The sequence below is a fragment of the Panthera pardus genome, unplaced genomic scaffold (assembly GCF_024362965.1).
Source record: "Panthera pardus isolate Hobbes unplaced genomic scaffold, ASM2436296v1 HiC_scaffold_11, whole genome shotgun sequence".
Classification (NCBI taxonomy): domain Eukaryota; kingdom Metazoa; phylum Chordata; class Mammalia; order Carnivora; family Felidae; genus Panthera; species Panthera pardus.
Window position 1 is genome coordinate 8,712,311 of NW_026526666.1, and position 13,188 is coordinate 8,725,498.

The following is a 13,188-nucleotide window of genomic DNA, read 5'->3' on the forward strand; positions in this document are numbered from 1 at the left end:
CAGAATATTCAAGGAGCGCTAGGGTGGCTCAGTCAGTTAAGCGTCCAACATCGGCTCAGGTCATGATCTCATGGTTTGTGGGTTCAAGCCCCACGTCAGACTCTGTGCTGACTTCAGATTCTGTGTCTCCTTCTCTCTCTGCTCCTCCCCCACTCATTCTCTGTCTCTCTCTCAAAAATAAATAAATGTTAACAAAAAAAATTTTTTTTTTTTCTGTTTTTACTTTTATTTGCATGTATTTCATGCAGAATTTACTCCCGGGCCATAAGTTTTTGTTTCTTCAGTTTCTTCTGGGATATCTTTTTCTTCTGTGCAACCTCCTCTTCTGGTTTAGGAACAATCTGCTCTTTTTCAGTAAGGATCATCTCAATGTGGCAGGGAGAGCTCATGTATGGATTAATCCGACCATGAGCCCTGTAAGTTCTACGCCGCATTTTGGGGGCTTTGTTCACCTGGATGTGCTCAATGACCAGAGAATCTACATCTAAACCCTTAAGTTCAGCATTACTCTCTGCATTTTTAAGCATGTGCAGTAAAAATTCGGCACTCTTTTTGGGCCACCGACCCTGTGTCCAGCCCCACTGTTTGGCCTGGGCACACCTACCAACTCCACCATTGTAGTGTTGGAATGGCACACATTGCTTCTGCAAAGTGACATCTTTCAGATACTTGGTGGCTTTTCGGATATGCATACCCTTGATGGCCTGGGCAGTTTCCCATGTGTTCTTAAAGTGAACACGAAGATTTGAACCTCTTGATTTGCATGATTTTGTCAGGTTTTCCGGGTCAAGTGAATAGCGAACCATTTTCAGAGATCACCTCAGGCCGCTTACGGGAAGAGCAACAAAAAAATTTTTTAATAAAAAAAAACCAGAATATTTCAGTGTCTCCATTTGAGTGGAGAGATTCTGTATGCCTTCTCGTAAGTGCCTTAGGATGATGAATGGTCTCTGGGCTTGGAAATTGGAACTAGAAGTAACTACTTCTTACCTAAATTGGGCCTCAATTTCCCCTTAACCATCTGTATGCTTCCCCTTGTATATTGATCATTTTTTTTCCTGCTTTTATACCACCTTCAAGCCTTGGTCAAATTTCACATTCTCGAGGAAATACAGCTTTTTGACCACCTTATTTTAAATCCCAGCACCCTCCCAGTACTCTCTGCCTACTTTCCTTCATTAAGTTTCTCAATAGACCTCAATGCCTTCAAACACTGCAGACAATTTACTTTCTTTGTTCATTGGCTGTGTCTCTACAAGGAGATACTGTTGTACCTCCAGCACCTATAATAATACCTAGCACCGAGGAGGTTCCTCATACATATGTGTTGAATGAATGGAGAAAATAGAAGTAGCAATCATTCAAAAACTATAGACACTGGGTGCCTTCTATTTGGCACGCATTCCACTGAAGTGGCTTAAATGCCTCTTCCTCAAGGAAGGACTCCCATTATACTCTCTCACTGCCTTTGCTTTGCTTTCACAGCACTTACCACATTTTGTAATTATACTTGTATTTGTGTAATTATTTAGTTTTATCTCCCTTATTGATTCATAAGGACAAATATCCAATCTATTTTGTCACATTTCTCCCCAGTGCCTGGCCAAGGTTAGGCACCCAATAATCCACACATTGAATTTCTAATTTCAGTTTGAAGTTCCATTTGGTTCTTTTTCAATTCTTTTCAGTCACTCTTTATAATCCTCTTCCCTTTTGTAGCATTTTAAATGCCATCTTTGTTCAATTAAACTACTGAACATAGTTTACATTCTATTTTTGACAATTTCAATAACTTCAAGCTTTGACTTTCTGTTTCTGTTCTGAAGTTTATTGTGTCTTCTGATTCTAGTGCATGGTAATTTCTCTCTCTCTTTTTCTCTCTCTCTCTCTCTGTGTGTGTGTGTGTGTGTGAGAGAGAGAGAGAGAGAGAGAGAAGAGAGAGAGAGCTCATAGTCCTTGGAAATTTACCTATAGGAATTTTCAAGTCCTGAAATTTAACAAATGTTCCCACAGATAAGTTTTCATTTAATTCTTAAGGACCCGGTAGACAACCAATCCTGAGATCTCTTTAAAATAAGTATTCACCTTGGAGGTTGGCTTTCAAATCTTAAAGCAGTTGTAAATTTTGGTCCTGGATACCCCAAAGTAAGCTTGGGATTAGGAATTCTTGTAGAAGACTTTCACCTTATTTTCCTCCACCCAAACTCAAAGCCAAGACACACAAGGATTCCCACTATTTACCTCTGTGGTGTGGGTTTTTTTCCCGAATTTACTACTGAGGATGTTGTCTTTCAGTGATGTCAGCTTTAAGCAGAAGTCTTAGATCTGACTAATCTTCTGCCTTACGTAGGCTCTGTCTTCTGCCCTGTTAAATACTAAGCTCTAGAGATTCACATAAACCCTGGGACAAGTGTTGGCCAGAACTTTCTTGTCATTTACAGATTTTGAAGATTTCTTTTACTTTCCCATCAACTAAGCAAAGCATTTAAATAAACTACCCAGCATCTTTAGGTGTTCTGCACTTGGAGAGTTTCTCCAGTCTCTTCCATGTCATGAGAAACTGAAGTCCTCTTCCTGAGTTTTCACAATCTTGTTAAATTTTCCTTGTTCTACAGTATTTCTTTTTAGATCGTCTCCAGGGACAATGTTCTTCGTCACTCATTCTCACATAAGGCAGGATCTGTATATTCAGAATCTCTACAAACAACAGCATGTATGAATTGTCCTTGGCTACACTCCTAGGCTAATGGATGACTCTCCTCAGTTCCGCAGCTAAAGGGCAAGTTGACATTCACAGTCAAGCAGCTACAATATCTACTTCAGCTGGTCAGCTTCAGTGGCATTTTCCCCAAACTTATTGTTCCAGGCTCTAATACTTTGAACACATGTGGCTAAAGAAAATCTAGTTTTCTGCTTATGTTGTTATCACATTACTTTTCACTCTGACATTGTTATTTCACTGTCTTTCTAACCTACATTACTCAAGAATATACCTGTTCAAATGCAGTGTTCCCCTGGTTTCTCCAGCTCCCTCCCATCCTCTTAGCTAATTCCTGCCTGTCCATTTTTGCCATTGGACTATCTTCTAGCAGTTCAGTAGTTTTTCCCAGTAAACTCACTGATAACATCTTCATAACTGATGAGACTATATCTGTCTTTCTATAAAGATGGCTAAGTGGTATGAGAAGTTTTCAGGAAAACTCAAGGTGCTCTACCCTGAGCCCTAAAAGAATATTTTATTCTTTATTTTCTGGTTTGTGGAAACCCTCAGCCTCAGATCAATGAAGCAGATGTCAAGGATTATGAAGTGACTTTTCTTTCCCCCAGGTGTTCTCTCTTATGAAGTTAAGCAAAACCTGAAAGCGCCAGGAAGACAAACCTATACAGGATTTATTCCTCTAATTTAGTTCTTTCTCTCTTATACATAAGAGATTCTTCTTAGATTCTAGTATTAGGTTATCCATCATTTTTAGTTTAGTTTAGTTTCATTCATTTTTGTCTTTTTTGCTGATCCTTCAGGGGTATTTATGTCATTGGAATATTTTGAGAAGCTGTATTGGTAACCTGAAGCCATATGCCATTTTCAACAAGATGTTGCCTCCCTTGGCCTTGACCAGTTATATATTACCATGTTACTTTCACCCAAAGTTCTGGTCTTCCACATCCCTGATAAATTGGTAAATGTTTCCAGAGGAGACTATGACACTGATGACTGGCTTCCCCACTGTGCTGAGGGATTCTACATATTTGGGACCAGACTTGAGAGTGGTGATGGTTTCATACTGGTCTTTTACAATGCATACCAGTTCATGGAGGAAAAAACCAACTCAACTGTTCAAGCTAAGCCTGTGGTCTCAGGAAAATAGTTATATAGCACAATCTCCTCCTCCCACTGACTCCAGCCCCCAGCCTTACTTCTCCCAACATGGAGCCCAGTGTTCAAAGCTTCCTTTGTCTAAGGCTTGGGTTTCCTCTCAATGACAGTCCTTCCTCCTTCCCCTATTGTCCAAGTCCTTGAGTTTCTTTTTTTCTTTTCTTTTTTTAAAGTGTATTTATTTATTTTGAGAAAGAGAGAGAGAGAGAGAGAACACAAGCAGGGGAGGGGGCAGAGAACAGGAGACAGAGAATCCCAAGCAGGCTCTGTGCTGTCAGCGTAGAGTCTGACATAGGGCTCAATCCATGAACTGTGACATCATGACCTGAGACAAAACCAAGAGTCTGTCACGTAACCAACTGAGCCACCCAGGCGCCCCCAAGTCCTTGAATTTCTTAGCAACTGCAGAGAGCTGGTTTATGGGGCAAGGTGAAAACAGAGAGGCCCTTGAAGATTGGGCATCCTAACCCCTGGGTCAATCAGGATTCCTTTTGCTGTCAGAATTAAATCCAGCCAGCTCTTCCTCAACCTTCTGAGACATCAAGGCACATCCAGAATTTCTCATGTGCATTTCTCAATATTCCTGTTATACAGCGAATGAGTTTATTGCTTCTGGGCTAGAGCCACTCCAGCGTGCAGGTGGCATTGCAGGCATCCAGAAACCTCATACTGATTAATACTGTCTGCCAAGCATGTGCATGTTAAGAATCCTACTCAGATTATTAACGAATGAACTTTCACTCGCTAACTGAATGACTATGGAAGTGTCCGGGCTTGGGAGTTCTCAAGACTGTACCAATGACAGCACTATTAAATAATTTTGCAGTTCAGCAACCTTATTCGGGGATGGTGGCTATGTGCCAGTTTTAGGAAAGACTTCAGTGTTGGGCTGAAGGGCTCTCACTGGATCTGCTTATTCAGACTTACAGATGATACAAAGCCAGGAGTAGCCACTAGTAGGTGGGGTAACAAATTAAGATTGAGTGAACAGACAAGAACAATGGCCTGAAACAGAAGAGTTAGAGAGAGAGAAATTTTTACCTAATGATTAAGTTATCTGCATTTAGATTAAAATATTAATTGCTTAATATACTAGTCTAATCCAGGTAACGCCTAACTTGATAGCAATCTCTATGGACATGTCTTGAAGTTTTAATGCATTAGACACAAAATATTAAACAATCATGCAATTTGATTTTAAAAAAACAAATACTGTAATGCTATCAGCCCAAATTCAGCCCAAGGGAGATTTAAACTTCTGGCCTCCACGGTGTTAGAACCCTCCTGGTGTAGCTCAGGGGAGACTTTTAGAGAACACTGGAAAATGTGGGCAACCTCGGAGAAGAAGAACAGCCTGGGTTGTAAAGGACCTAGAAATTGTTACAGCAGAAGCAATCAGACAAACCAACTTATAGAGTCTGGAAAGAAAATTGCTGTTTTCAAATACAGCTGTCAAATGACAGAGGGAGCAGAATGCTTGCTCTATTTCACAGAACTCAGGCCAATGAAACAAAGACCTGAGAAAGGAGAAAGGAGAAAGACTTCCTTCAACTTATAAATGAATGTCTTGTCAACTTCAGCTCCACCACAGTAGAATGGACTACCTATCTCATAAAGTACTGAGCACTTTGCCATTGGAATCAAGAAGAGTCTGGATGGCTATCCACCGGGCGTTATCAACACAATTTGGGGGCGGGGGGTGGAAGTTGGACAAAGTGACCTCCAACCTTGAGAAGCTATGGTTTTAAAATTATTTCCCACTGAGATTTTAATGACTAATACGTATAGTACGATATCATATGATAAAAGCAATGACTAATGGCACCTCACCGGGCATTATCACAGTCACAGTCATCACAGGGTTTGGAAGATAACATTTTTGTCTAGGGTAGGGCAAGGAGGGTCTTCTTAATGCTATTCACTGTGAGCAACTTCAGTGTTGTATAAGACCTGCTTCCAGTTTTTACGCTTGACCGTCTCAGCATCTTTGTAAGATACTGGAGAGCCAGAAAGGGAGAAAGGGAGAAAACTGTATCCTATGAAGCTTGATCACACACATACACACACACACACACACACACACACACACACACACTTTCACATTTGTCATTTCATTTAGTCTTTGCAATAACCTGGGGCAGCAGGTAGTTTTATGCCCATTTAACAAATGAGGAGACTCATACTTAGGGAAGGTGAGAGCCCAAGGTCACACGGCTGGTAAGTGAGGATGGCAACATAGCAACAAAGATGGAAAAGGGGACAAGTGGGCTTTCTCAAACTCTTTCTTATGGAACCCCAGATCCCTGAGATAGAAAGAGCTTCAGGGGTTCTCCGTTCCAAACACCCATCAGCTACATGAAATCCTTCTTAGCCTTGGAGAATTAGGTATGTGCGCTTGAACTGAAGGCCAACCTAATATGAGAATGAGGCTGACTTTTAAAACCTGATGATTCTAACAGCACAGTACCCCCTGCAACCCCCTCTGCCTAGTTTAGACAAGACTCCTGCTGTAGACACCCAGTGCAGGTTAATGTGTACCTGGGGATGGGGGGAGACACCAGCAGGCTGCCTGCACAGTATCTTGGTTCTCACCATTGGCCTTGAGCCTGAAGGAGCCCCAGGTCAAATCCAGTCCTTGCTAGTGCAGTCCAGGCACCCAGGGATCTGTCTCTGTTCCAAACCACCCCACAGCCTGCACCCCAGGGAGCAAGGCTCAATGGGAAAGAATGTATTCCTAACTTCCATGTCCTTGATTCCATTTCTTTCTCTGAATTTCCTCATTGGGCTGTGGATGCTTCTAAGCTGCCTCAGAGGGGAGGCCCCACGATGCAAATTTTTCTACCCCATAACTCCTTCTCATTCCCGCAGGCAGGCCTGGGTGCAGTCCAGCCTCAGAGCCAGTGCAAGCACTAGAAACTGGCGGCCTCCTCCTATGAATCATTGGTCTCTCATTTCCCAGCCAGTGACATATCTTGGCTCAAAAATGAATTTTAATCTTTATCAAATCTTTGAAGGGGAGCCCAGGAGAACTGAATGGGTTGAGAAAGAAAAAAGAGAGAGGGGAAGGAGAAAGAGATAGATCTTGGTCTCAGGTATCCTTCAGAGCAGAGGGCAAGAGCAGGTTGGGCTAGTGCTCTGAATTCTCAAACAAGAAGTTCAGTGAGGTCTTGGATGACTGTGGCAATGCAGTTTGCTCAATTTCCAAATGCTCTGGGATGAATACAAAGCTATGTAATGTATTGTCCCTGCCCAAAGGAAGCTCATGTCTCCTGGTAGAGCCTCCTTGGATCCTCCAGATCGCAATGGCACCTTCTCCCGTGATCCCCTAGCACTGTGCCTGTTCGTCTTCTGAGACTCACACTGTGAGTGGATCACTGCTCATGTCCCTGCTATACTAGAAGCTCGCCAAATCCAACAACAAGATTTTCATCATCTTTATATCCACAAAGCAGTTAGCATAGTGCCTGCCACACAGTCAATGCTCAACCAATGTGCAATGAATGCAATCTTCTTGGGAAGATAAAAGCTACATAGGCACCAGTGAAAAGTCCATGCTAGGCAGGGCGAGTGTGGCACGCAGGGGGAGAACCCCAGGTGGTGAGTCAACCCACTTGGCTCTGATCTCAGCTCAGCCATTAACAGCTATGTAAACTTGGACAGGTTGCTTCCTCTCTCTGGACCTCGCCAGTCCAGGCACCCAAGCTTCCATGTCTGTCAAATTAAGGCCGGTAAAAGATTTTTGGACACTCTTCCCAAAAAAGGTTCACAGATGGGAGGGGTCCCTAAAGGTCACAAAGATGAACACACTGCCTTCTGGTAGTTCCATTCTGAACTACACCCTTTGGAGGTAGGGTGTCCCCTCGAGATTCTGTCTCCTGGTTCCTTTGCCACCAGGAACTGAAGGGTCTCGGGTAGAGGAAACCTCTTAGCAAAGATCTGCCCCTATAGGCTTCTCTCCATATCTTACCTTGTACATCTTAAGAAAGAGAGCACGTTTTCTGGTCTCTAAATCCTGAATAAATTTTTTCCCGCCATTTTGAAAATCAGGACATCCTCCCATCCCAAGTTTGGAAGCACTTAAGATTCTATAATCTATCTGCAATTGTAGTCATCCCTTGGGACATAATTCATCTGCCTCTGGGATTGTGGCTCATCTGGCCATATTGCGTGTTCACTTACAGCTCTTCACCTCTCTTAGACCTCGGGCTCTGCCGTAACTGATTGTTCCACATTTTTCCTACGTGGAAAAAATGGATGAAATGAACAAAAGAACAAAATGAACTAGAACGGAAAAGGAGTTGTTCTGGATTCTTTCTACCATCCATTAACATCTCACCAGCGATCCCAAGAAGTGGATGGGGCCGGCAACCCCTTTGATCTTTCTTTCGTTCTGATCATAGTCTTAAAAGCAGCTCTTTTGTTCTTGTTCTCAGCACCGGCTGAGAGCTTCATCTCCTTTAACAATTTCAGAACTCTGACGCTCTTCTTAAAGATAAAATAGCCAGTTAGTTTATCAGCAAAATGAGTTTATTCAGGAAAAGCAGGGGAGTTGCAATTCGGGACAAGCAAACTATGGCGAACCTTAGCAAGTCTGAAGAGACAGAAAAGAAGGTCAGCTTTTATTAGGTTTTAGGAGGAAATTACGGAAGTTCGTATTAAACAAACGTTCGCTGGGGAAGAACAAGAGTTCAAGGTTGAGGTGGCTTCTCATGGGCTGCAAGCGTGCTTACTGAGTTGTTGCTGGCAGGGAGGGATCTCTTAAAAGCAGGAGGTGAAATTCCTATGTGAAGAATGTCCTCCCTTGTCAAGATAATCCTGATCTTCCTCCTTTCTGCAGTTCAGCAGATTGCCATGAGTGGTACCTGCGTGACAGCTCCCCCTTCAGGGCTCCCTGAATCCTTTTGAAAAGAGGTTTCTTTTATTTGTTCCCTCACTGCTAACCTTGGATTAGTCACTGCCTTCCGGTCTCCAGGATGTGCTTTTGGAAAGCTGAATTCAAGGAGAGCTCTGAAGGCAACTACATTATTGCTAAGGGCTGGTTTCCCTTTTTCTTCTTCAGCGGACTCCTTTGCAATTGAATAGTCCCAAATCTATTTCCGAGACTTTCCCGGACTTTTCAGTCTGCTTCCGCTTTACAGAGACCTGAGTTTACATCTGATTTTATATGGCATTCGTTTCCCTAAATCTAGGGAAGGGACCAGGGTTGCTGTCCTTGGCTACTTCTATCTAGGACTATTTCCCCCAATTTCTCTGTCATTTCCTTATCTTCAAAATCAGTCGTTTCTTTTTGATCACCTTTGAGTTCACAGACTGTGAGGACCTTCCCAAATTCAAAATAGTGGCAGTCTCTGGAGAAAGGGAGGGACATAGAACTGAGGTGGGGGGCAGGGGCCAAGAGTTTATTTCTATGAAAGTCTAGAGCAGGTATATTGAAGGAGTGACGTTTGTTAATTCTGGAGGGGAGTGGGTACATTCATTTCTGTTAGATTATTTTTGGTACTTTCCCATATTTGTCTTCAAAATAAAATAATACATTAAAAAGAATTAAGGCCAGAATGACAGTTCACTGGACTGCTTCTTCTGTTTTCCAAGAGAGAAATGTGTGAAGTAATACCAGAATTTATCAGGTATTTCAGTTCACCTTTTAGGGTGGACCCTCACGCCTGCTGTCTACACATAGTTCCAAAGGCACTGATTCTATCCTGCTCTTTCTCCCCCTGTTGCCATCTTTCCCTCATTCACGCTGTCCTTGGCACACATTATCCCTGTCTTCCTTCTCAGAATACACCCTCTTCTGACCTCTGTCTTGCTGTATTCCTTCCACCTTGGTCAGTAAAAACCAAGATAAGAGCCACATTAACAAAATTTATAAAGGAAGTTTTATGTGCAAGATATAGAGCAAATGTGTTGTTGTCCGACAACAAATGCTCAGCCTGTCTCAGCAGGTGAGGAGAGGAGGGTTTGATATATGGCAGAAAGTAACCCTAAGTGATGGGGGAAGACAAAGGTAGCATCATTCAGCCCTGAGGTCATTGTGTCTTGTAGAACCTTATAAATCCTCTTTAACTGTACAGGCCATGGAAAGCAGGTGTTGTATATAGCATGCCATCAAAGCAGGAAATTTCACAGAAAAGATAGCCCAGCAAAGTCCCTCTTTCTTTAGGTTCAGCATTACACAAATGCATGACAAACAGCAGGACCAGAGTGAAGACTGCAATAATAAAGGAGAAGGCAATCCTGTTTCCTAAACCAATCATAGGCAGAGAATCATAGGAGCACATTGTCCACAGTTAGCATAAACCCCCAGATTAGTCAAAGGCAGTGACCAATATCTATGTGCTATCCTGAATCAGTTTGACACGCAGAAAAGAACAACAGAGGTAGCGGCCCAAAATGAGAATCCACAAAAAAATGCTCCCTAGTCATTTCTGGCTCAGTAGTTCACTGGTGTTCTACAGAGCAAGGATTTTTTTTTTTTTTTTTAAATAAGCAGCAGAACCAGAACTATACTACGTGTTGTTGTTGTTTTTTTTTTAATTTAGCATGTATGTGTTTTGGGGTACACACGCATGTACTCACCATGCTCTTAAGTGAACTGTTTAATAAATTCTATCTAGTTCACTCTATAGTATAGTTTCAGTTTCTATCAACCATCTTATTATTGCCCTTACTGAAAGTCAACATTAAAGAATTTGGGGGAGGGGGATGTTAAGAACTATTTGAAACGGATCCCACTGACATTTGCAGTGAAACCCTTATTGTTGGGAAAGGGAAGCTTGGTCAAGCTGCCACTCGTAGAGAATTCTAACTTAGGTAAGCCACATGTGGCCCTGGGCAATATACCAAAACTTTCTAAAATTTGTTTCCCACTACGATGGCATTTACAGTATAATTAGAAGACAAGGAATTATTATCACATAAAATGCCACATGATAATAAGAGCTCAAAATAATAGTGGAGTTCTCATGAAACAATTCATGATTTATTGCTAAATGAATATTACTGATCCTAGTTGTTATATCAGAAAAGGGATAAAGAAATCAAAGAAGAATTAAATAAATGGAGGGATATCCTATGTTCCTGGATAGAAAGACAATATTGTCAAGGTGTCAGTTCCTCCCAACTTGATCTATAGATTCAGTGCAATCCCATTTAAAATCCTAACAAGTTATTTTATGGATATTGACAAATTTATTCTTAAGTTTATATGGAGAGGCAAAAGACCAGAAGAACCAATGCAATATTAAAGAAGAATAAAATTGTGGACTAATACTACCTGACTTCAGTACTTATGGTAAAGCTACAGTAATCAAGACAGTGTGGTGTTGACAAAAGAATGGACAACTAGATCAATGGAACCGAATAGAGAGCCCAGGAATACACTCTCATAAATACAGTCAACCGATGTTTGACAAAGGAGCAAGACAATAAAATGGAGCAAAGATGGTCTCTTCAACAGACGGTGCTGGAACAACTAGATCAAAAAGATGAATCTAAACATAGACCTTACACCCTTCACAAAAATTAATTCAAAATGGATCAGAGACCTGTGTCTATAATGCAAAACTATAAAACTTCTAGAAGATAACATAGGAGAAAACCTTGGGTATGGTGATGACTTTTTAGATACAACACCAAAGGCACAATCCATGGAAGAGATAATTGATAAGTGAGACTTTGTAAAATGAAAAACTTCTTCCCTGGCAAAGGCAATATCAGGAGAATGAGAAGACAAGCCACAGACTGGGAGAACATATTTGCAAAACACACATCTGATAGAGAACTCTTATCCAAAATATGCAAAGAACTCTTCAAACTCAACAGTAAAAAAAAAAAAGAACAACTCACTTAAAAAAAAAAAATGGGCCAAAGACTTTAACAAACAGACACCTCACCACAGATGTACACGTGGCAAATAAAGCATATGAAGAGATGCTCCACATCATATGTCACCAGGAAAATACAAATTAAAACAGCAAGATGCCACTGCACGCCCGTTAGAAGGGCCAAAATCCAGAACACTGACAGCACCAAATGCTGGTGGGGATGTGGAGCCACAGAAATTCCTGGCGAGGATGCGAAAGGACACAGCCACCTAGAAGATATTTTTGACATTCTGGAAAACCACAACTATGGACACAATAAAAAGATCAGTGGTTTCCAGGGGTGCAGGAGGTGAAGGAGGGATGAATAGGCAGAGCACAGAGGATTTTTAGGGCAGTGAAAATACTCTGTACGGTATGATAATGATGGGTCTATGTTCTTATGCACTAGTCCAAACCCATAAAAAGTAGAATGCCAATAGTGAAGCCTAAGGTAAACTGGGTGATTATGATGTGTCAATGTATGTTCATCCTTGGTAAAAAATGTAGCATCCTGAGAAGTGATGTTGATCATAGGGGAGGTTATGCATGTGTGGGGGTGGAGGATGTGTGGGAAATCTCTGTACCTTCCTCCCAATTTTGTTGTAAACCCGAAACTGCTCTAAACAATGAAGTTTTGTGTATTTTTTTTAAAAGCTCATGCATTGAAAAATTAACAGAAGTTCATTGATTGCAATTCTTTTAAAAAGATCAATAAATTTCAGGGATGAACAATGAAATATCTGCAGTGTGTAAATAAGAAGCTAGGGGCGCCTGGGTGGCTCAGTCGGTTGAGTGTCCGACTTTGGCTCAGGTCATGATCTCGCGATTCGTGAGTTCGAGCCCCTCATCAGTCTCTGTGCTGACAGTTCGGAGCCTGGAGCCTGCTTTGGATTCTGTGTCTCGCTCTCTCTCTGCCCCTCCCCTGCTCATGCTCTGTCTCCCCAAAATAAATAAATGTTAAAAAAAAATTTTAACAAAAGGAGCTAAATGTATGCATTTATAATTCGATTATAATGCTTGTAGTAGCAATAATAAATTCCCTCTAATTTACCTGGTTTGGGGACTTTAGGGCTTCTAACACCTACTTACTTACATTTCATTAGATATTCACAATATCCATGTACAGCAGGTAAGATCAGTGTTCTCTTTTTACACATGAGAAAACTAAGGTTCAGAATGGATTTCTTCTGACTCTTAATGCAGGGCTCTTTCAAGGGCAAAAGGGCCAAACTAATTTGACAACTTTTTTGATTAAATCCCTAGCCTTTTATTGCAACTTCGATACTCAAGGTCAAAAGGACTCACAAACTTGGCTCAGGAAATTTGGAAAATAATCAGGAGATACAGGTACAAGGTATAAAGTACAAATGTTCTGTAAATTAAAAAACTCAAGAAAATGTTAGTGGTGGTTGATATTCTCTGCTGGGCATCACTCCTCAAGTTTCTGAA

The 13,188-nt window shown here is 41.5% G+C and overlaps 1 protein-coding gene across 1 annotated transcript; it reads right to left on the reverse strand.

Annotated features, from left to right (window-relative positions):
• Positions 1-216: 216 nt before the first annotated feature.
• LOC109272114 (60S ribosomal protein L17-like) lies at positions 217-838 on the reverse strand. Its single transcript, XM_053888860.1, has one exon. The coding sequence runs from the start codon at positions 804-806 to the stop codon at positions 252-254; it is 555 nt and encodes a 184-aa protein (XP_053744835.1). The 5' UTR covers positions 807-838; the 3' UTR covers positions 217-251.
• Between the last annotated feature and the right edge of the window lie 12,350 nt (positions 839-13,188).